This window comes from Didymosphaeria variabile (genome assembly GCF_027946475.1).
Source record: "Didymosphaeria variabile strain IMI 356815 chromosome Unknown scaffold_8, whole genome shotgun sequence".
Classification (NCBI taxonomy): Eukaryota; Fungi; Ascomycota; class Dothideomycetes; order Pleosporales; family Didymosphaeriaceae; genus Didymosphaeria; species Didymosphaeria variabile.
The window spans coordinates 2612049-2635488 of record NW_026611627.1 but is presented as its reverse complement, the minus strand read 5'-3'; the positions used below and the strand labels follow the sequence as shown (position 1 = coordinate 2635488).

At 52.6% G+C, this 23440-nt stretch overlaps 7 protein-coding genes across 7 annotated transcripts; 3 read left to right on the top strand and 4 right to left on the bottom strand.

Moving 5' to 3' along the window:
* Positions 1 to 150: 150 nt before the first annotated feature.
* NUO24 (NADH:ubiquinone oxidoreductase 24) lies at positions 151 to 1147 on the bottom strand (the record flags this gene model as incomplete). The annotated part of the gene is made up of 3 exons (XM_056219838.1): positions 151 to 627; positions 676 to 966; positions 1025 to 1147. 3 exons carry the CDS (start codon positions 1145 to 1147, stop codon positions 151 to 153), a joined length of 891 nt encoding a protein of 296 aa, XP_056066965.1.
* A 563-nt stretch (positions 1148 to 1710) lies between these two features.
* Positions 1711 to 3038, bottom strand: HYM1 (Hym1p; the record flags this gene model as incomplete). Its single annotated transcript, XM_056219837.1, has 5 exons — positions 1711 to 1908; positions 1958 to 2230; positions 2282 to 2751; positions 2824 to 2884; positions 2934 to 3038. The coding sequence occupies 5 exons, from the start codon at positions 3036 to 3038 to the stop codon at positions 1711 to 1713; spliced, it is 1107 nt and encodes a 368-aa protein (XP_056066964.1).
* Positions 3039 to 3658: 620 nt separating this feature from the next.
* CSK1 (mitogen-activated protein kinase) lies at positions 3659 to 4866 on the bottom strand (the record flags this gene model as incomplete). The annotated part of the gene is made up of 4 exons (XM_056219836.1): positions 3659 to 3859; positions 3908 to 4100; positions 4387 to 4679; positions 4726 to 4866. The coding sequence occupies 4 exons, from the start codon at positions 4864 to 4866 to the stop codon at positions 3659 to 3661; spliced, it is 828 nt and encodes a 275-aa protein (XP_056066963.1).
* An 845-nt stretch (positions 4867 to 5711) lies between these two features.
* SYP1 (Suppressor of Profilin deletion) lies at positions 5712 to 8719 on the top strand (the record flags this gene model as incomplete). The annotated part of the gene is made up of 8 exons (XM_056219835.1): positions 5712 to 5750; positions 5800 to 5892; positions 5939 to 6024; positions 6077 to 6711; positions 6766 to 7196; positions 7247 to 7335; positions 7390 to 7510; positions 7562 to 8719. The coding sequence occupies 8 exons, from the start codon at positions 5712 to 5714 to the stop codon at positions 8717 to 8719; spliced, it is 2652 nt and encodes an 883-aa protein (XP_056066962.1).
* Positions 8720 to 10721: 2002 nt separating this feature from the next.
* N0V89_011099 (uncharacterized protein) lies at positions 10722 to 16580 on the top strand (the record flags this gene model as incomplete). The annotated part of the gene is made up of 4 exons (XM_056219834.1): positions 10722 to 10805; positions 10849 to 16095; positions 16149 to 16262; positions 16311 to 16580. The coding sequence occupies 4 exons, from the start codon at positions 10722 to 10724 to the stop codon at positions 16578 to 16580; spliced, it is 5715 nt and encodes a 1904-aa protein (XP_056066961.1).
* Positions 16581 to 17618: 1038 nt separating this feature from the next.
* N0V89_011098 (uncharacterized protein) lies at positions 17619 to 19625 on the top strand (the record flags this gene model as incomplete). Its single annotated transcript, XM_056219833.1, has 1 exon — positions 17619 to 19625. One exon carries the CDS (start codon positions 17619 to 17621, stop codon positions 19623 to 19625), a length of 2007 nt encoding a protein of 668 aa, XP_056066960.1.
* A 253-nt stretch (positions 19626 to 19878) lies between these two features.
* On the bottom strand, positions 19879 to 21750 carry N0V89_011097 (uncharacterized protein; the record flags this gene model as incomplete). Its single annotated transcript, XM_056219832.1, has 1 exon — positions 19879 to 21750. The coding sequence occupies one exon, from the start codon at positions 21748 to 21750 to the stop codon at positions 19879 to 19881; it is 1872 nt and encodes a 623-aa protein (XP_056066959.1).
* Positions 21751 to 23440: the final 1690 nt, after the last annotated feature.

The window sequence follows — 23440 nt, the reverse complement described above, 5'->3', positions numbered from 1 at the left end:
TCATAGGCAACAACCTAACGCAATTCATCACATTAGAATCACACATGATTTGACACTAGAAAATTGTTGTTTACGTGTTCTACAAAATCCTGATGGATGTCAGCCTTAGTCTACAAACACCGAAGTATAGACCCACAAGTATATACAAGCTCACAACTCTCCATCCTTCCTCAGAGTCTCGTTGCCCCAAAACTCCCCCGTCAGCGAAGTCAGACCGCCAGCGGGCTCACAGCTACTCCTTCCGCTCAAAGGTCCCGGCGTTGGCACCTTCACATTGCCGGCCTCGTATCCTCGCCCCTGGTCAATGCCTTCCCTGTTCTCAACGTTCCTGTTCTCGCCGGTTATAATCGAGTAGCCATCACCGGCAAGACCGGGGGTTCCAGGCTGTGCGCCGGTCTTCTCGGCCGCGTTCTGAAGAGCCTTAAGCAGCGAGACCGTAGACTCGTATGTGAGATCCTCGTAGTAGTCGTCGTTGATCTGGACCATGGGGGCGTTCGCACAGGCACCGAGGCACTCGACTTCGGTGAAGGTGAAGAGGCCGTCCTTGGTGGTTTGGCCGTGGTGGATGCCCAGAACGTCTTCCACCGCCTTCATGACCGCGTCACTGTTGCAGAGCATGCAGGGTGTCTATTTTTGTCAGCGCGGCCCAACTCAATGCGCACCTTCCCCACTTACCGTGGTGCAGACCTGGACGTGGAATTTGCCAACCGGGGTCCGGTTATACATGGTGTAGAAGGTAGCCACCTCGTAGACGCGCATGGGCGGCATCTCCAATATTCGCGCCACCTCGTTCATGACGCTGATGCTGGTGAAGCCGTGCTGGCGCTGGCCGAGATCGAGTAAAGGCATGACGGCGGCCTTCTTGTACTGCGAGGGGTACCGAGAGACGATCTCACTGATGAGCTCCTCATTCTGAGCGGTGAACTTAAACGGAATCGACGGGTTGTTCTCCGGCGTGTCGCGGTGCTGTAGACTCCGTCAGCGGCGCAATTGTAGGTGTGAAGGGCAATGAAGAGCTACTCACCACCATCAGGGAGTCGCTCCGTGCGGGTGCTGTGACGCTGAAAGCCCGCCATTGAGTGCGCTGAAGCTGGCGCAAGGCGCGGGGCCCGCTGCGATACATGAACGGTACCAGCTTGGAGGCCATTGTGGGTGTGAGAGCTGCGGGTGGTTGCGATGGCGTCGATGTCGCATTCGACGTTCGAAGCGTCGGGCAAAGCTCGGCAGCCAATCACGCAAGGGCAGAGGTCATCACAAATAGCATCCAGGTGCCAGAACCTCATTACCCCAGCAGTGCGACAGCACAGCAATCTCAAGGCAGTAACGAATCCGCTGCTTTTTTATGTGCAAAGTACGCAGGAACAAGTTTGACTGTCAATATCTGCATTTGGGAGGCATGCTGTACCTAAATTCACGATGAAAACGGCAGTAATGGTCGAGATTATGGAGAAATGAAGATTGTGTAAGCCGCAAATTTGGCTTCTCTGTAAAAGTGCTATCGTTGTACATCAAAGGTTTCGTTCCCAACAACAAAAGGTCGATCGCATCGTCTCATAGCATGATCTCGTCAAGCATGTATATATACGCACCGATGCTAGAAATGCTTGCAGTGCTCAATCGGGTAGTCGTCTCCAAGCCAATACGCCCAATAGTAACTCCATCCATGCAAAAGCAGAACTGAAAAGCGATCCACAGGAGCTATGATGGAAGTCATGCCGCTGCTGGGAGCGCCATTGGCGCTTGAGGAAGCTGTTCTATCTGCCTAATCAAGAAGCTTTTTTCGTCATTGAATTGCTCGTCCTCTGTACGGTCTTCAAGGAAGTTGGGCAGAAACCGTAGTAGCTTTTCCCGGTTGCTGATAAGGATGCGCTGCACGGCGACGGATTTGTTGGGATTAGCAACAAAAACCTGCAACATTAGCATCGTGACTCAGCGGTACAGCATTTCGATAGCTCACCTTGAAGACATGAAATCCTTCATAATTAATCATGCGCCGGTCATCTCGCAGCAGCTTCATGATTATCTTTAGATGCTCGCCCGAATCAACATACTGCGTCATGACGTTGTAGTTCGCTCTGTCAAGCAATATCTCGCCTAGGAGCTTAATGGACTGTCGCTTTGTGACGTAGCTCTCTGACTGAATCAATATCGTGTTATATCTCGAGAAGAACATGTCGAAGTTCGTTTGCAGGTACCCCGCCACCAAGCTCTTGTGCTTCGTAAGGATGTCCTACACAATGTCGTCAATTGCCGTGCTTCTGTATATCCAATACTGACATACCCTGAATGTGTTGAATGCGTCTGCGCTGACTTCAAACGCGCCCTTGTCTATCCAATCGAAAAATCTCCAGAAAACACCCTCTCCCGAAGACGGTACGTCTGGGTTCACACTTGCGAGATCGCGGGTCTTTCCGTCTGGTGTCGGCTCGTCGTACAAGAGGAGTGCGGCAATGGAGTCGTACTTAAGGGCTTCGCGCAGCACGCCTCCGCACGGCATAGCGCTTTCTCGTCGATCGTATCCTCTGCATAGTGCTATTATGATTTCCGGCCTGTATTGTATGACGTGATGCAGGACTTGAGGATCTGGAGCGCCGGCGGGCTTGTAGCGGAACGCGGTCGAGAAGACGACTTGAGCGTCCTTGCGCGATTCGAACGGAAGCTTGTGGATATTGTTTGCAAGAACGAAGAGCAAATCGTCTTGGATTATGAGGCTCAGTAGCTCGAATACGGAAGCTGGATTGACTTCTGATTCTGCGAACCGTTAGATATATTCTTATGCAATCGATGGTAAGAGCGGTGCGAGTTAAGGAAGCAAGTAGATACCGGGAGTGCCTTGAAGCCTGATCTTCAGCTGCTGGAGGTCTCGAGCCAGCTCATCTTCAGTCTGTTGCATGTTAATTATGCGCACAACAATGCAGCGCTGATGTGCGAACCTTGGGATTGGGGTTTGTTTCTTCGCTCAGCCGGGTCGTCAGTTCCTTGGTAGAGCGTACGAGCTCGCTATTAGACTTCGCTGACTTGCGGAACAAGAAGGCCATGGTGTTGGCGTGCAGGTCGAATGTGGAGGGGCGCTGTTGATCTCGAGTAGAGGGGTGTTTGTGTTACGCAGCTGTCGCCTAGCAGCAGCTACCGTGGTCGCGACGACATGTAGTATATGGAGCTCGAGGCGACACAACAAGGCGTGGGGTTATTTGTTGTGCTGGGCTCTAGTGATGTCGAGGGAACGTTTGGTTTCATGGGTGCCCGGTCGACTATTCCGTGCGTTAGCCAGGTCCAGGTCGCGCCTGCTTAGCGCGTCATCCACCACTCTAGAGATCAACCCCGGCCACCGCCCATGCACGTGAGAGCACCACGAACACAGCACGATAGCACTGGCTTTCAGCCTCGCAAAATGAGACAGCCAGATCCTACCACAACTTAGGGTGTACGGTGAGGTTATAATTCACATTTCTCTCTACACTGATGTATGACCTGCTCGCATTCATTGACATTGGTTGAAACGACCATTGTATGAGCTCTTAAGTACACTCTGGTTGCCATATCATTGTATGTATTAGTCTTTGAAGATGAATAGCTGTTGGAAAAGGCATATAAGCATATCACTCAAGGAACGAGAGTGACCAGTCACTCTGCAAAGTATCGATGTTCGAGAGCCTGTCTACGTCAGCTTCCATTCCATGACAGAAGTAGTGTACAATCTTACCTGAGCTGCCTTCAACCTGCTACCACTCTCATAGCGAACTAGTTGGCTAACAAGATCTTGTTCGATATCCAGGGTGCCGGGCAGAAGACTGGACCACGGCTGAGTGGGGAACTCGATGAACTGCACCTTTCCCCAGTCTGGAAACTCTGCAGCTTCCTGTGAACCAATTAATATACCGCACGCATATCAGCACCAAGGTCATACCGGCCACACGCTCAGATCCGGAGTTCCCAAGCTACTAAACACGCTCGATATGAGCGCAAGATCGCTGCCCAGCTCACCAGAATCAAACAAGGTCGGATGATCAGGAACCAAAGCTTCGGCAACGGTGCACCCAGCAGCCCAGAGATCCAGTTCGCAGCCGTACTTCTTGTTACCGAAAAGAAGTTCCGGTGGCCTATAGCATGTGGTGCCAACGTCGGTTATCTTTGAGTCAGAGGGTTCAGATCCGACAGTATCAGGAGCCCATGCAATCCCAAAGTCTATCAGGTATGCTGGGCCATCCAATGACTTGAGAGAAGTATGTTTGACGGCTTGATGTCTCTATGTATTATACCGCGTTCGTGGACGAAAGATAAAGCAGAGAACATGTCTTTCAATGCGCTCTTGATCTGAGGTTTCGAGAGCTTTCGATCCTGTAGCAACCTGCTTAGATCATATTGCATGAAAGGGAACACAAGTACGAATCTTGAACCGGGTTCATGAAACGTTTCCAGGAGGGGGGTATAACTCGATCCGATGCCGCGAGAGCCAAAATCCGGGCTTCACGCTTTGAGTCGTGTGGTGGCTCCATATGGGACGGTGTAGTGACTTTCAAAGCAACTACTTTACCGGTCGTTCCAAACGAAGCAAAGTAGCCCTCAAACTTGGCTGTGATCGCTTTGTATATGACAGAGAAGAGCCCTTCACGGTGGTAGACGGCGTTCCTGTATTCACCGATGTCCATGCCTGACGGCGTGGGAACATAGTCCTCATCCTAGATTGAGTCAGATGCGATGCTGATGCGCAGCCGAACAAGGTACCTGGTATGGATGGAAGTCAATAGGAGGTGCTCCAAGACTCGTTATCGCCTCTTCGCACAGCTTCTCGTAATCTCCCTTGACAATGTCAGTGTAATCACGACATTTTACCAATGTCATGGATCCGTACTGGGGATTGCGCATTATCGTAGATTTGCGACTCTAACACAGTTGCTTCCCGGCGTGCGTCAGACGCGGAAACCGTGGGATCAGACGCTTGGTGAGCTGATGTTCTGCAATATGATTAGGACGTGCTCAGGAAGCTTTGCTGGGACCTGGATCATGAACAAGACAGCAATCGTGCATGGTTTCCAGAATGCAAGACACATTGTATGGAGCACTTCGTTGTCCAATGGTCATGTAGGTCATGTATGGCACTCTGTCTTCAGCATTGCTGCCCAACTCGACCGCGATACGCGTAAATTTGGAAGAGGTGCTCTTACGAGGTGCTCCTTGCAAACTAGCCCCTGCCTTGCTACCTCGTATGGGTGGTGATCATGGTACTTGCATTTTGGTGACCGCAGCCAGCCGCGCGGAGAAGCCCAATTTGGAGCGCCAGTCAGTCGCCATTTGCGATGGCCAGGTGTCGTGCCTCGCCGTGAGAGGTGAGAGAAGTAGCTCGAAGCCAAGGTTGTGCGAACGCCTCGGCCACACTCCACAGAAACATCGCTCCCCTGCTGCCCACGAGATCACCCATCGCAACGCGCTATGATGTTCGGGTATCCCCCGCCATATTCTGCTTGCCACACGCTTCTTATATCTCAAGCATTAACTACCGCCGACACTCGTTTGACGTAATCCCGGGCGAACCGCGCGTTTAGGTCTAAGCTATAAGCGGACAAGGCTCGCCCGAGGCGTGACAGCGCAGTGAGGTCCTACACAGCAACAGCTCCGCAACACTCCCGGACGGCTCGTAGGGAAGGTCTTCTATGTGATAAAGGGCTGAATTGCTTCCCCGCGGTCGCCGCGCGTCTCTCTACAACCCCGCCATGGATGCACTACAGCGCAAAGAATACCCAGGTCTGCTGGTACGACATCCAGTGGCGCCGTCCGAGCTACAGCTGCTAACAGTGGTAGGATGCACTGCCGCCGCAGCAGGCCGTTGACGTCCTTAATGGGCGCATGAAGCATGTCAGCCAGCTCAATGCGCACATCGCCGACTGGTTACAGGTCCGTCTTCCACCTCGCGACGCAATGCGGTAGCTGATTGTAATAGGAACGGCGCCGTGTAGAGGAAGCCTACGTACAGGGCTTACGGAAGCTCGCGAACAAGCGTCCGCCAGACGAATCGTCCGATCTCGGGTGAGAACATATATATGCGCCTAGCAAGAGGGCATGCGCTGACCGGCAGCAGCGTCTTTTCGACGCCATGGCAGAAGATTGTAAGCGCAACCGAGGCTGTCGCCGAGTCACACCACACGCTCGCCCAGAAGATTGAAGTCGATGTCGAGCGGCCACTGCGAGAATTCTCCGCGACGAATCGCGAAGTGCAGGGCATGTCCACCATCTCCGGCAACCTGGCGTCCATGGCCCGCGAAATCGATACTGCGAAGAAGAAGGCAGAGAAGCTTAGGGAGAAGGGCACAAAAGCGAAGGCATCTGCTGTGGCTGGTGCGGTTGCCGACGTCGAGAATGCTACCCTGCAATGGGAATCGCAAGCTCCATATGTGTTCGAGAAGCTGCAGGCGGTGGACGAAAGCAGGCTCAACCACCTTCGCGACGCGCTCACACAGTTCCAAACCCACGAAGTGGACCAAGTTGAAAGGAACCGTATCAGTGCGGAAGAAACCTTGAATGTGCTACTCAACATCGAGACCGCTGATGAGATCCAAACATGGGCATTGAGGGCGCGCAGTGGCGAGAAGCCACCACCGGCCAGTCGCAAAGGCAGCAGCGTAGGAACGCCGTCAAGGAGCCTGGCCCCTCCTCCCATGCCACCACCTCCCACAATACAAGCGGATGACAACCGCAGTCAGAAGAGCGGGTCTGGTAGGTTTGCGTATATCCCTCATTAAGATGTATCTAACAACTCCACAGTACCAGAAGAAAAGGGAAAACACAGTTCAAACCCCCTGAAGCGCTTTGGAACCGTATTGAATCGTCGTCGGCAGAGTATGCATCCATATGGCCGACAAGCCTCACCAGAAAGAAAATCAAACTCTAATCTGGGCTCTGGTTTTCCCGGATTTGGTAAGATCAAATCGAAAGACCGTGATACAGCAGGCTCCTCTATAGATCGTCCTGGTTCGTCTGCCACTGCTACGACCCCGCGCCCATCAGACGTATCGGGTTCGCCAAAGCATACTCGCAAATCTAGTGCCGACCGACCGAATGGGACAAGCCCTGAGCCTTTCGAAGAAAGGGCTGCCAGCCCTATCCCAGCACCGGCAGCTGTCAATGGAACTACCCATGACACGATACCCGAACTCGTTGAACCTTTGTCACCTCCTGTGCAGGAAGAGGCTCAACCTGAGGTATGGCCAATACACAAAACCTCCTGAGACACGCTGACGCCAATGAACAGCCCGAGAAAGATGCCGAAGGGTTCTCGGTACCGCCATCCGCTATTGATGCGATTACGCAAGCTGAACATGAGGCAAGAGAAGCAGGATCGTACGTTGTTTTGTCTTTGAAGTTGACTTCAAACTACATGACTAACTACCTCAGGAGCGCTACCGAACTAAACCCACCTCCGCAGTTCAAGCTTGACATCAAGAATGCACCCATTCAAGAAGAAGAAGGCGATGTGAATGCAGCCATGGCTGTTATGGCTAATACACTACGAGCGGTAAGATAGCCCAGTCCGAACTATCATCGTTACATCGTTGACAATCAGTAGCAAGCTGCACCGGCCAGACGCTCAGGAACTCTACGAGGACGACGAGACGTCCGCAATACCATCTTTGTACCCAACCCTGCGACACCTGATCTTACAAGCATAGGGGAGGTTCCGCCAATCCCATCTGCCAGCTCTGAAAACACAACCTTCTCACCTCCTGCACTCCCACCTCAGCCCGCATCTCCTGTCTTCAAGCTACCCCACCGTACTTTGGCGTCCGATGATCACCCTGCGTCAGATACGCAATCCATACGCTCTGGGCGATCTCTGAGCAGCTCTACGAGTACGACGATGAAGCACCCAGATATGCATGAGCCAGGCTTGAACGCATCTTTGGTAGAAACCGTCAGCGCGTGGTTTGAGCAAGGACACGTTACCAAATCATTAGTTATAGGACAGGTTGCGCTCGCTTTCAACCCCGTCGACATCACGTCCGGTCCGTTCGGTACTGAAAACATTCGATTGGAGAACTTCCCTGTCCTGGAGAAAGTTGCACCCAATCCTGCATTCGTTGAACAAGTGATAGACACTCCAGGAGAATATACAGTGGATCTATCCAGGATTACCAAAACCTCGGTAGCGTTCCACTACCAGGTACATCTCGAAAGCGAGAATCTCGCGTCGTTCGCTCCGATACTACTTTCGCCTGTATGGAAGACGGAATCCACTCAGATCTCGGTGCTTCTCAACTACGGACTGAACCCCAAGTTTAATATTGGCGATCAGAACAGCGTGACACTGCAAAATCTGGTTCTGGTTTTAAGACTCGAGCCCGGCTCTAAGGCCACTGCTTGCCAGTCGAAGCCAGCAGGCACCTTCTCACGCGAGAAAGGCCTGATCTACTGGCGTCTAGGAGAGGTTACCTTTTCCCGCGATCAGCCTTCGCAAAGCATGCGCGTGCGATTCTTCACCGAGGGAGAAGCGAAGCCAGGAAATAGTGAGGCGCGCTGGGAGATCACAGGTGCACATTCGCTCACACTTGGGAGCGGTCTGGCGGTCAGCCAGGTCGTCCCTGGTGAGAGCAAGCCGGAGGAGAAAGAAGCCGACCCGTTCGCCGATGCGGAGGAGAACGTGCCGCCGCCGGCCAGTCCCGCGCCGACTTCCAAGCCTGTTTTCAGTGTGAAGCGGATTTCGAGCGGCACGTATCTTGGCGTGTAATAAGATTTGGATATATAGTGTGGGGATGACATGATGGGTAGTGGGGCGATAGGGGAGTCGAACTTACGATGTTCGACGTTGGGCAGCATAGCAATAGATGCTGCTTGTAGATAGCGGGTATTGTGTTGTTTTGTGGGACAGACCAAATTATTACTTGCATGACTTGGGAGAATCTCGGCGACCACGTGGCGCTGACAACTATAGCGACCCTGTTCCATGGTTCATCGAGGCTGGTGATGTAATAATTGGGTCTCCACGTGTGTCGCAGCGTTAGCAGTGCGGTACGGGTGTCGTACGATTAACGGCGGGGCGCCGTTGAGATTTTGACACTTAGGATTAGTGCAGCCTAAAGCCCATCATATGTGTTGGAAAAGCACGCGGCCACGCTGGGTGATGCAATAATGACTGGGTTTCACTGTGTGTTGCACGTCGTACGACAATGAATCGCAGAAATCGCAGACCGCCGTTGGAAGACGACTCGAAAGGTATGATCCTAGTAATCTTCGGCGTAATATAAGGGAAGATGTGTTGCAGGGCGCCTTAGAGACCGCAATCCCAGGACTTCGGCCCAATGCACTGGCAAACACGTGTTCACGGAGGCTGTGTCCAGAAGCGTGCCTGGCGCGGCAGGTCAACCGTGGAATTGGCGTGTGAAATGAGGCTGAAAGCCCACGATCATCGGGGCCTAGAGCGACCAAACCGATTCAGCAGGCGTGGCGTGGCTTGTTCCAACGTCGGAAAATTGATGAGTGTTTACGTCGATTCGCGATTCGAATGGGGGATGCACTAGGCGGCTTTGGCAAATTCGAAGCTATCGTCGATCGTCCTAGAGCGCTTTCGGCGGGTATGGAGTTTCTGGCGCAATCGATATATGGCGCGCGTCTCGTGCTTCTCGGTACACAGACTCTGTAAGTCATACGCGAGTGCAAGGTGGTCCCTGGGGTGCGCAAGCGCGCTGCTAGAAGAGCCGCACCAGCACGCGCGAGCAAGTCGCGTAGATGCAAGCGGAAGCTCGGCTCGACGGCGTGGTGTGCTTGACGTCTTGACGAGTGCAGAAGATTCTTCTGTTCGCGTGCGGCGTGCGGCTGTTAGTGTGGTCTGCGTGCCGGTCGTCTCGCTGCTCCCATTCACTGGAGGCAGACGTGATGGTTGCGCCCGTGCATGACATCTGGCTTAAGCGGGCTTGGCAATGACGTCGGTGCCCCTGCCCTGCGCAAAGCCGGCAAGTGCAGTATTCAAGCGCCAGATTCACGATGGGCGGGTCGCAGCACCAGCGCGCAAAAGCGCCTGGATGCTGCCACGCCTCGCGGTCCGTCAGCCACTGTGTAGTTTAAGCTGCCGTAGTCTGCTTTTGCAGCTGCACCTGTGAAAGACCTGCCCGCTAGGACTTGAGCCTCCGAGCCGGACTGTCGCAACCCTGGTCGTGGTGCGGTGCCTTGCCAGGAAAGCCGCCTTCTCCCAGCCTTAGCCCACCCTCTGTCAATTACGCTCCCGCTGCATACACAGCGTTCCCCAGCCTGTGCTGCCAGACCCCATCGCCAGCGCAGCTCACCGGTCTGCACTGCGGCGTCGTTGTTCGTCGTTCTAGCAGCCTCCACCGGCCACATCGGCTCGTCGCTGTCGTCGCTTCAGGGTTCTGCTAGTACGTCATTGTGGGCTTTAGGGGCCACCACACGGTGCGCTGTCGCCAGGGCTTGTCTTTGCCTCTGCCTCTAGTCCCAGCATCATCGCGAATGCATGAACTGCCTTGTCACCGGCCATTGCTCCATCCTTCGCACGTCTTCTCCCTCAGACCGCCGGGGGCGAATAGGGGGATGCAAGAATGAATCGGGCTCCGTTGCCATCGCCAAAGTCGAGGGCTGCTGTCGAATCCACCGACGTCACCGCGCAAGACACCGCTACTTCGAACCAAACGACACGACCGCCGCTGCAACGCCAGCCCGCCAGCGACCTGTCGCATGCGCAGGAACAGGCCCAGGATGAAGACACCACGGATGCAGACATGAGCGACAGTGCAGACGAGGGCCGGGACCCAGGGCTGCAGGCTGTGAAAGAGGCACTCGAAGAACCACCGCGGGGGAAAATCGTCGCCTGACGAGCTGGAAATTGAGCGGCTGCGTAATCTACAGTTGAGGGCAATCCAGAAACAGCAGCGTGCGAGGACGAAGAATTCGGGAAGCACGAAGACTAACACGCCCGTCGGTGCGCGACGCGTTTCGCCCATCAAGGAAGAACCCGTGTCTACTATGTCGCCAACCCTCGAAGGCGCCTTCAGCAGCCCGCTGCCCACGGCTTCGACCGAGTCAACCGAGTCTGCCAGAACCATCCGCGGCAGTATGCCACCCACACCCGCAGCCCGCGCCCTTCGCACACCGTCGTATCCCTTCCCCACTGTCCCCAATACACCCGCAGTGTGGTCCTCAGCGTTCCACCAGCCCTTCACAAATCTATCGCCCACCGTGTCCGCCATGTATGGCAAAGACTACGCCGCACCCCGAGAGCGTGTTTTGTCCGAGTCCAGCACACCTGCAGCATCAGGAACACCGTTTGCGCCTGGAGAAAGGACTTTTCACAGTCCCTACCCAGAAGATCCGCGCTTCCCTAGCCCGAACCTCTATGAGCTGGTATTGTCGGTCAATTTGGAACCCGGTCTTGCTGCGTGGTGGAGCAACATCACAAAGATAATGCTTGATAGTTATGGAGTAGAAAGAGCGACCTTGGCTGTCCCAGCAGATTCCTCGGATATCGAAAACGTACCTTGGGGTCAGAAGTGTACTTTTCACGCATCCGCTCAGGGTGACAGCCCGCGCATGTCCTCTTTTCAAGAGACGAAGATGTCCGAGAAGCCCCCAAGCCCGGAGTCAGAGGAACTTCCTCCAGTACCTATTATTCCTGATAGAAGACCGAAGTTACCTTCGCGCCACTCATTTGCTGGACACGAGCCACATAAGAGAGATTCGCCTGAAAATCCAATCTCGGCATTCCCTCAGCGACCCCGTGGGCTTCTTCGAACGGTCAGCCATGCCCCCCAATCCGCAACGAGAGCAGAGCATCCATTGCGGCAAGTACTGCCTATGTCCTACGACGGGGCTTCATACCGACAGTCCGCCCCCACGCCATCTAGAGGTCCCTCTTTTAGTGACCCTGATTTTTCGAGTATTGGTGGTGCAGAGAACTCACCACCCACTGCCGTGTTTCCTGTGTTGCGTGCCCTGGATCATGAACCTGATGCGCTCATCGACAATTCCGGTATCAATCGGGTATTAGAACGAGGTCGCGTCGTGACGCTGACCAGAGACTACTCACCCTCGTTCTCAGCTTCTAGCCAAAGTTCTAACGACTCTTCACAAGAAGAGCAAACAAACACCACGAAATCCCACGGATCTGCGCAGGAGGCTTATCGATCCGCTACCGCGCGATCACGGGCTGGTCCAGCTTCGAGAAATGCAGAACACGCCGATCGCGGCCTACAGCCTCGCTACGAAGAGTATGAACAGTTCCCTAGCTCGCCCTGGGCGCAATCGCCCGCGCCGTCACCTGCCATTCAGAACGATCCCTCGGAAAATCCTTTTTTCACGACAGGCAATGTAGACGAGGAAACATTTAACCCGTCGGGTTCTAGCCAAGACTATACACAATACGGTATTGTGGAAGCAATTGGCGTCGACAGAGCCAGCACTGTGACACACATACCTCTTATTCATCCCACATTATCCCAGACAATGCAGCCTCCTGACTCTAGTACGCCTTCTGGTACTCCATCTTTATCTGGAAGAGTGTCTGAGCAAGCAGTACCAGAATCGTCGGCCCCACCAGAAGGCTTTCAGCGAAAAGCACCCATTGCCATATTATCCATCTTGTCGTCCATTGTACCATATCCTCGGAATCTTACGAACTCTCTCAAGCACCTTGGACCTCACCTTGCGACATCGTTCTCTAACGCATGGCAATTTTCGAACGCTCAGGCTCAAGCGACTGGTGCTGCACAGCGACGATTCGGTGCAGGTCAGCCAACGGGTTTGGCGCCCATGGTGGATGCGGAGCGCCTTGGTAATCTTCTGCATCTTGACCTTGAAAGCATCGGTCAGACTGCTGGCGGCAGTGTCACAAGCCCTTCAGATTACTCTAGCCGATCGAGGCCCAGTCCTGGCGGCTCCATTGCTGGTACTCCAGGATGGGATGTGAGCGCTATAGGGCTGTCTAGTAAGCATTCAGTGACTAGTACTCCTGGACACTTGGCAGGTGGTGAAGCTGTAGAAAGCTACTTCGACTCGAAGAAGAAGACCAATCGTGGACAGTCTGCCGCAACTCACGAACAAAATCGCAAGCCCGAGAAGCACGCAGCGAAGAGGATGAGCGTTAGCAGCGTAACTGAAATCTCTGAAGATGACGTGCCAACACCCCGAAACGAGAAGGGAATTACAGAAGAATCTTTAGGTTCTCGAAGAGCAAGAGTGGCTCTTCCGCAGAGCAGTCACCGAGGCCACTCGCTGCTCCATTCCTATGGGGCCGATTTCAGCTCCTCTTTCCAATCCCTACCCACCGCGACCACACCTGGTGCTCGAACTCCTGCGACACCGGGTGGTCATGGTAGAAGTGCGTCTATGACCGAGACTCAACCTGCTCCCATGATGCCACCTCCATCGGAGAACCTCTTACGCACTATCATCGACTCTTTGCCGGTCCAGACCTTCACTGCACTTCCCACTACAGGGGCCTTGACTTGGGTGAACTCTAAGTTCTTGATCTATCGGGGACAGGAGCAACATCAGGTTCTTCAGGGTCCATGGGACACGATACATCCCGAGGATCGCGCAGGGTATCTGGAGCAATGGAATCGATCTTTGCGGACGGGACAACAATTACAGAAGAAGGTCCGGTTGCGAAGATTCGACGATTGTTATAGATGGTTCTACGTACGAGTGGCGCCATTGAAGAACAAGCGTCAGCAGATTGTTCATTGGATCGGAACGAATATGGACTTCCACGAGCAACACCTTGCTGAGATCAACTCTGCCCGACAACAAGAGACTGCCGCATCAGAAGCCAAGTATCGCGCGCTCGCCAACTCCAGCCCTCAAGTGGTGTTCGTAGTATCAGATCGTCGGGGACTCACGTTCTGCAATTCTCAATGGGAAACGTACTCTGGCCAAATGGAGATACAGGCGCATGGAAATGGCTTCCTGGAGCACGTACATCCAGAGGATGTAATCAAGTGCAAGCTGCCTGAGATGACTGATGATGGCTCCGCCAACGTGCCTACGTCTCTACCAACGGAGCATGTTCGTCAGGACTCGTCATCGTCCGATGATTCTTCTGAGACAGAAAAGACGATAACCAGCCCGGGAAGCTCGCCGGACAGAATGGACATGCCGCAAGCAAAGCTGTCAAGGCTTGCGAGTACCGGCATTCTCAGGATCAAGAAGGACGCCGATGGCCGTGCTTCGTATTCCACCGAAGTCCGACTTCGTAACAAGGATGGAGAGTACAGATGGCATCTTGTTCGTATTCTTCTCGAGAAGTCACTTGCCGAGGACAGCGAGGAAGAGACCTGGTATGGAACCGCTACCGACATCAATGACCACAAGCTTCTTGAGCAGACCCTAAAGGAAACGATGGATGCCAAGGGTCGCTTCCTCAGCAATATGTCTCACGAGATTCGGACGCCGCTCAACGGCATATCGGGCATGGTCAACTTCTTGCTTGACAGCCCACTGAGTGGGGAGCAGCTCGAGCATGTCAACATTATCAAGGCTAGTACGGACAGTCTGTTGAACCTCATTAACGACATCCTAGATTTATCCAAGGTGGAGGCGGGCATGATCAAGCTTACCATGGAGTGGCTCCACTTACCTTCTTTGTTGGAAGAGGTGAACGACCTTAACATGGGCCTCGCCATACAGAAAGGATTGGAGCTCAATTATGTCATGGATGAAGGTGTTCCTTCAATGGTCAAAGGCGACAAGTTCCGCATACGACAAGTACTCTTGAACGTAGTCGGTAACGCAATTAAGTTCACTCAGAGGGGCGAGATCTTCGTACGCTGTCGACTCCAGCCCTCCGATAAGACGGGCCCGCTGGCCGCCAACGAGACCATGGTCTGCTTTGAAGTTATCGATACTGGACGAGGCTTCACCGAGAAAGAGGCTAAGTATCTCTTCAAACGATTCAGTCAAATCGATGCGAGTAGTACACGACAACATGGCGGAACAGGTCTTGGGTTGGCGATCTCAATGCAGTTCGTCGAGCTACATGGAGGACGAATGGACGCTCGAAGTGTTCCCGGGAAAGGCTCGACCTTCTTTTTTACGATTAAATTTGGCCTACCCAGCGACGACGACTATCCGCAACCGAAGCCATCTACGCCGGGCACACCAGCAGCGGAGCCTCCGATACCGGTTCCGCCGCTACCTATACAGTCGGCTCCGCCGTCCAAGCTTACGCACCCGCCGCATCTTGCTCAGTTTCGCCACGAGCGCTTCTCCAGCGGCTCCTCCGAAAAGAGCGAATCGATCAAGTCGCCGGTGCCCAGCCTTACCGCCTCCGAAAGGTCTCGCGAATCACCTTCACTCTCATCGGGGAGCTCCGATCACTCCCTGACCAGTGCCGCTCTGACAGGAAAGTCCAGTCTCCGTTCAGAGCGCTCTTCGGCTTCGTCATTCCTACAGGAAAGTACACTAGCATCCCCAGAACCGGAGATAAAGCTTGCCCTTCCACCTAAGAGGGCGCCGAGTCATGAAGACGCGATGAGTTCGGAGGAGACCGTCATAGCAACTGGAACTCAGCGGAGCCTATCGCCACTTGGAAGTTCGTTGTCACCTCCCATGTATTCAATCTTGGTCGTGTGCCCCTTGGTGCACAGCAGAGAAGCAACGATAAGGCACATTAAGCAGACGTTGCCCACCGGTATCCCACATCAAGTCACAGGACAGCCCAGTCTGGTGGAAGCACAGCGGATGATTGGTGGTGACGATCCGGTACTGTTCACCCACGTCGTTCTGGTTCTACACGAGACCGCCGAAGTGATCGCTATCATGGATCAGATACTGAACTCGATGGTCCACGGCAATGCATCCATCATAGTGGTGTCAGACCCTGCCCAAAAGAAAGAGTTGATGAATGCAGCACCCATGTACGACTATGATCAACTCTTGACGGATCGACGACTGCAATTCATCTACCGACCGCTCAAACCGTCCAAGTTCGCAGTCATCTTCGACCCGCAGAAGGAGCGGGAGTCTAGCACCGACCGTAACCAGGATACGGCGCAGCAAGTCGTATTCAACCAGAAGCTCGTCTTTGAGGAGCTTAAGCGTCGGTTGGGAGGCAAGGGTCACAAGGTTCTTCTTGTCGAGGATAACCACATCAATCAAACGGTAGGTGACCGTACTCTTGCGCCTAGGAATCATTTGACTAACGGTGATCACAGGTCGTACTCAAGTTCTTGGCCAAGATCAACATTGATACCGAAACTGTGCTGGATGGGCAACAGTGCACTGACACAGTCTTTGCTAAACCGCCGGGCTATTACTCTATTATCTTGGTATGTTACTTCCACTGTACCTAACGAACTCGTGCTGACTCCATACAGTGCGATCTGCACATGCCCAACAAAGACGGCTACACAGCGTGTAGGGAGATCCGTCGCTGGGAAAAGAAACACGGGTTCCGCCGGCACCCCATTATCGCGCTTTCCGCTAATGTCCTTGGCGACGTCTACGCAAAGTGCGTCGACGCCGGCTTCAACTCATATGTCACGAAGCCGGTCGAGTTCAAGGAATTATCGCTCGTAATGACCAAATTCCTAGATCCTCCGGATAAGAGCAAGGCGCCGGAGCTTATGAAATTGAAAAAGGGGTGAACAACTGGAACGCACACTGAGACGACCAAAGCTTCTAGATGAAGATACACGCACATACAAAGGAGTGTGCATAGGAAACAAGCAACACAACAGCAACGCATGTTATTGAAATTACCGCACTGCATTAGCGACTCGGCGCTACGGAGCGCTCTTCTCGCTTCCGCGAACGAATGAACAACCTGGTACGGGTGGAGGAATACTTTGCTTCTCTTACCTTCTACATCAGCAATCCTACGAATTGCGCTTTTGGGAGGATACACTGGACGGGGTTAGGGAATGTAATCGGATTGGAATTGGACTGGAAATTATGACTCGAACTGGGGCGCATTAGCATGGCGTTCTTGCTGCTCTTCCAGTACGCTGGGGCGAGTATACACGGCTTCGGTTTGTGTGAGAGGGGGGGATGGATGGTATGGGATTGGGGTAATTGGTAGGCATGAGGAGGGACGGGATAGGAAACGGGAAGGGAAGGGGTGGCTTGTATTATAGTGTATAGGTTCATAAATGAGATTCACGATGTGAAAACCCCCGCTGATGTCCGCGGTGCCTTCCTGATAACCTTTCCGGTAACGATTCTTCCCAAGCCGCATTATCTCACCGTCCACGTCTGTAAATGGCTAGCGTGTAGGCCCCGCACCGCGCATTCCCAAGAGTTGAGTTCGACAGCCTTTATGTCCTGTATGCAATAGGACGGTTCTGCGTCTTGGATCGTCGTGCAGAGGTTTTCGGTGCCTGTTCGTCTGTTAGCCTGTGTAAAGAGATATCACGACTCCGCGACGCTGCTGCCTGGCGCCATAAACAATGCTGGCGGCAACTTAGAACGCCCACGACATGATAAAGAAATCTCGGCCTCCAAATAGCCCTGCTCGATATGATTCTTGACCTTGGTATTGTCTAGCTAGCATATGTTCGCAGACTCTGAAGGCACAGCCCGGGCAAAGGAAAAGCTGATTTTGGTTAGGGTTAGCTCAGAAAACGACGAGGAGGTACTGAAGAAGATCGACAAGGCAGCTTGAGCTAGATTTATCACTCTCCACAATGGCTCTCTGCACTGATTGCTCGGGAATGAGTTTCGAAAGTCTACTGGAAGGTCACACCCATCTCCGAGATGCTCGTCAGTTGCTCACGAGCTCCAAAACTTGCTCTCTGTGTCATTTGATTCGACTCGCTTTGAATAGGGATACAGTCAAAGAAGTGGGGAATGATTTTGAGACCGGGTATTACGATAGGGTAGCCGAAGCCCCTCTAGTGCTGTACGGAGTGTTCGATGAGGAGGAAGAGCATGACGCGGTCGAAAAGGCCAAGAATGGAACGAAACTCGTTGGGATTGATGTACATGTACCACTCATGGATGACGAGCTCGACATCACGATTTTAGGGGTTTATCCAACATCAACATCCTCTACTGTCGACCTGATTGGTGGGCGACCAAGTTTGCAGGAGGCTGGGTCAGAAGAAGCCATGCAACTAATTACGACATGGATGCAGGATTGCATTCACTCGCATCCGCGTTGTGTGAGAACAACATCTGAGCCGAAGCTTCCAACTCGCGTGTTAGATCTTTCCGGAGAGAGCATTCGCTTGGTCATCACGCAGGATCAACAAGACAGATACGCAGCTTTGAGTCATTGCTGGGGCCCGAATCCACCGTTGATGACGAAGACTCACAATATCGATTCGCATCGAATGGGTATATCGTTCGGTGCGCTCCCCAAGACGTTTCAGCATGCAGTGCAGATTGTGAGGAGGATTGGCCTCAGATATCTATGGATTGATTCTCTGTGTATCATTCAGGATGATAAGAGCGACTGGGAAAGAGAAGCTATTCAAATGGGCAGCGTCTACGAAGGCGCGCATGTTACTATTGCAGCAACAGGAAGCTCGAACGCTTACGACGGCTGCTTTATTCCCCGACCAAAGTTGACCGATCCTGTTCCCTTCAACATTGCCTATCAGGGAACTTCTGTGGATGCGTATGCGGCCTTGCGCCCTGAATCGGCTTCGGCGGACTTGCAGAGTAATCCTTTGGCTGATCGCGCGTGGATCACGCAAGAATGGCTCTTGTCGCGACGCATCATTCACTTTGCTAGAGGCGATTTGCGCTGGATCTGCCGCACAAAAAGTGAAACTGAGACCGGCGAAGCTTTCGTAGATACGTCCGGCACGAATCGCATACACCGTGCTCTCGATACCAAAGACCAGAAGGATGATTCTGCGCCAGGGGGAGATCCGCACAGTAAGCGGCTCGAATCCACCAATGCTCAAGCCGAGTGGGACTTCCTAGACGAATGGCTCGACGTCGCGAGCTCCTACTGTAGACGAAAGCTCACGTACCAGAGCGACAAGCCCATTGCATTGCAAGGCATAATCGATGTGATTTCTCGCCAAACCGTACTCACATGCTTCCACGGCCTGTGGGACTTTTCCATCCACCGTCAACTCTTCTGGTTTGCGTCCCACACGCTGACCCGACCCCCAACGCTAGCCCACATACCCTCCTGGTCGTGGCTCTCAACGTACGGAACCATACAGCACTTCACGCAAGACTCTTCCAGTGAACTCGCAGCCTTTGCAGATTCAGAAAACAGAGCATCGGTCCGCATAGACGACGCAACGCTGCACATCTACGCTCCAACGCTTGAACACGGGACCATCGAAGGACCTTACAGCACCGATATTCCAGCCGGAGAGATCGTATACAGCGCCTCGACTATAGAACGCATCAAACATGTTCAGACACAGATGAAGCCGTATCTAAGCCGTCATCGTGGGGATTGGTCGTTGGTATGCCAACACTCCTTTGGGTTGCACGATAAAAGGGGCGCGGCGATAGGATGGTTCTCACTGGACACGGCGAAACTTCCGGATGGAAATATGGTTTTTGTACCACTTGTTCTGCAGGCTGCCAGTGCTGGGAGTCAGGCAAATTTCTTGGTCTTGTGCAAAGAACCCGGGCGGGAGGTTTGGCTGAGGATAGGGGCCGGTGAGTTGAAGGACGCATCGTCGTTGGCAGAGGCGGAATGGAGTCTCTTTCAGGTAGAATAAGAGCGATAACTCCAATCGATTAACGACACGTGTTTGCATGGTGTCAAAAAGTCAGTCTAGCGAAGTCCAGTGAAGATAATGGATACAAAAAGCACAGTTCCGGAATTCTTAGCTATCCATCATATCTGATAGCTGAGTAAAAGGAAGATAGAACAGGAAGCTTCTTCAAGCACCGATGCCCCTGAAAGTCGACCGATGCAATCCCATGTTTTGCAGGGCTTGGACAAGCTCTTTCGGTTCTGAAATATGCGCCTTAAACGAGATTGATCTCTGTGATCGGCAGTGACAGGGTTTCAAAGGCTTCGCCATTCATGATACCATGAACATAGCAATGCCCGATTAGCTTGTAATCACCTTCGGATACAGGCCTTATGATGTATGGGAGAGCAGCATGTGCGAATACGGCTATCAAGTCACCCTTCATAGCAAGTGATGGCGCGAGGCCAAAATATCCTTTTTCACTGCGCACAAAATTTCGCTTCGAGCAATATTCGTTGATAACTAGCTGGAAGTCTGCTGGCTTTGCCAGACCAGGACTGTCGGTTGAGAAGGATGGATGGGTGATGTTGGTTTTTGTAGCACAAAAGGCGTTGAAGACTCGTTCAAAGTCGTCGAGGTGGTCGAGGGCCCGCAGATGAGTCGTTATACTCAGCAAGCCGCAGCATAGTGTAAGCGCAGCTGCAAACACAACGTCGTCGTAGGGAGTTGTTTCAAGCCACGTCGTCATAGATTGTAAGTCGGGGCCGAGATGCTCAGCTATTGCCTCCGGCGGTATGACTGACAGCTCGTCGGATTTCAAGAGTGCTGCCACCCAGAGAGCAAGTAGCCGCGATTGCGGATGTTCCCATGCGCTCTCGACACGATCAACAAGCACGCCTCCTATTGATAGGAACTTTCTCCCAATGGTGTATCCCGCCATCGTGGTCTTGCCTGCGTCGATATCTCGTTTCCTTTGGAACACTATTGGACTTGATGGCAAGACATCCCACCGCTTGCGCCAACAACCTCCAATAACACACCGTTCATCAAGGTCTACGTCAGGTACTTCGGGATTTGGTGTTCTGTGATGCCACCTTGCTACCCATGATGGGGTTTCCGATGCCAATGTAGTTGGCGTATGGTAAACCAAAGCTAATGCCTGAAGCCCATAACGTGGTTCTTGGATCAGCGCAATCATAACGTCAAAATAAACCTCCTCCACAGTTTTGCTATAATCTGGAGTTACGAGAATGTTGTTATGCGGAGGACTTCTCGCCGAAGGGTAATTGAGGAATCCGTAGACGTAGTCTCGTGGATCAGTGGCAAGTAGCCTATGGCTCACTGCCAGCACTCTGAGGAAGTTGAAGCCCGAGAAGATTGTCTCTGATAGCCGCATGGTTGTTAAAAAGCTGCCCGGCGAGTATCTCTTTAGCTCTGTGACTACGCTACTGTTGCCGTTGTCGATACTCTCGCTGAACCAGCGGTAGAACGCGCGCATTGTTTTCCTCGAGATTGTCGATGCACCCCAGTAAAAGGTAGCGTTTGCGTTCATGCCAAATTCCTGCTGTACCCAAATACGATTGAACCAGTCGTTCTGGAAGAAAGATCTGATACCATTCCAGGCATTGGCATCTAGCTGATTCACATCATCGCTCCACCTACAGTATTCCTCTTCTCCAGCATTCAAGGTATAAGCGTCGGCAAGCATTTTTATCTCTCCGAACGCAATAGGAGCCCGTTTCTCATGATCGTTACCGAGCCAGATGAGGACGCCGGACGCATTTGCGTATATTGTACCCATCATAGCGACCTGCCTTGATTTTTCTTCCGCATCTTTTTGATTGATACAAAGTGCATCGGCCCACAGCAAACGTGGACGGTCGGCGAAACGAAAGACTCGCAGCGCGTCCTCTAGGTTCTGCCGTATGGTGATGGTTTCGCCGTTATACAGCAATGTTGCATTGTCTAAAAGATTGCCCCACACCCAGGAGATGGCCTCATACGGTGAAACAATTTTCGAACCAATTTGATGAAGCTGAAATTCGATCTGCAGAGGGTCGTCACGGGTGCCTGGGTAAAGCTTGATTGTACGGATATACTGTTCTGCTGGGTCTTGTGGAAGTGCTTCGTAAATCGAGCTTATCATTGATGTGGTGTATTGCGACGTACCCTCGGCCTGTTGAGATGCACGAATAAAATGAGGTGAAGGAGTGATGGAGTGACTGCCTAGGTGATTGGAAGGCGCTAGCCTTCGTACACCTGAGCAGGGCTAGCGCGCTCCTGCCTCAGGAAGTTGCGAGGGTACGAGGTAGTGTGGCTGCCAAGTCAGCCTTGCAGAACATCCCGGGCCATATACGTATCATCAAGTGTGCTCAAGAATCCAACATATATCTCTGTATCAGCCTGCCACGTTCTGCACATCTCTTTGCTGTTTGATGGTATGAGGCATTAGCGAATAATCATGTCTTTTGTCTTTGGAAGTTGGGCGATCAAATCAACCCAGCCGCCATCCATGTGCCTGACTTCTCCTTTAGGCACAGACACCCGTCTCACTCTTCTTTCAGAATATGTTATAAGCTCTTTGCTCTTTCTTTATTTCTCCTACATATGTCCACCACACTCGTCCAAGTTAAAAGTCCAAACCCTTCGTGTCTCATGTCCAAAACGATCTCAGTTGAAACGACGACTACCTCTGAGCATTTCTGTTCACAGGACTAAATAATCGCATCTCACATCTTCTTTTCGGGTATATAAACCTTCTTGCTACTCGAGCTCACCTTACACACTTCAATTACAAGTCCAGAAAATCTTATCTCATCCTCTGACGGCCCCAAAAGTTGCGACCCTAATATAAGATGTGTTGAATGTTTAAAAGTACCGAGAGCAAAGCCTTGACTCTGTCCGCGAAGGCTCTCGATGAGAAACGTCGTCACCGCCAACTAGGCGCTTTGTATCCCAGCACGCGTTCACGTCCGGACATACAGATTCTCCTTCTCAATTTCAAATCTTCCTCACAATCTTCTCCTACTGGAACTAGACATGTGATCTACATCTGGAATCAAGATCAAAGTACATGCAGTCACATGTGTCTGCCTCAAGCTTTTGTGGAAATGTAACCCAGGCTTGCAAACCTACCCTAACCTACCTTCTCACCAACGCATGAAGATGGTGACGACATGCAGCACCACATGCCAATGAAGACTTTCAGTTCGGCATGGCGGTATACTATATAATCCCCCCTTCCCACACCATTCCTCAGTACACTTTCTTCCCACTCAATCCAAAAGCCAAGCTGCTTGGAACGACGGGACTAAAATCGGTTGCCGAGAACGCCATGTCTTGTCCGCCATAAACTAGCAAACTTGCCATTCATGTTCCGGTGTCGGGATCTTCACTCAAGCACGACGACAAAGACCTATATGTCTCTGTGCTGAGCTGTTGCGTCTACGTGACTCAGATCTTGGAAGGTTGGATGTAAGCGGGCGGTACCATGAATCTGGTGGTGGACCGCAACAGCGCACTTCAAAGGTGTTCGGCTTGCGAACAGATATATAGTCTGCGCTCAGGGTACTTCTTCCACTCTGCACACTTTCATTACGAGGGCTAAAATCCCAGAAGAGACACACGATGTGTTTAAAATGACCACGCAGTTATGCCTATATCTTGCGGTCGAAAAGTGCAATCTGGCACCAATATGCGCGTCTGAGGGCCTGGGACCTGGCTTCTACAGCATCAGCTTCAGATTGCATATTTACGCGACGCCGGTGATGTGTAGAGAGGACAACATCACCGTATTTGCCGGATGGTGACGAAACGCAGTACCGCATGTCGATGAG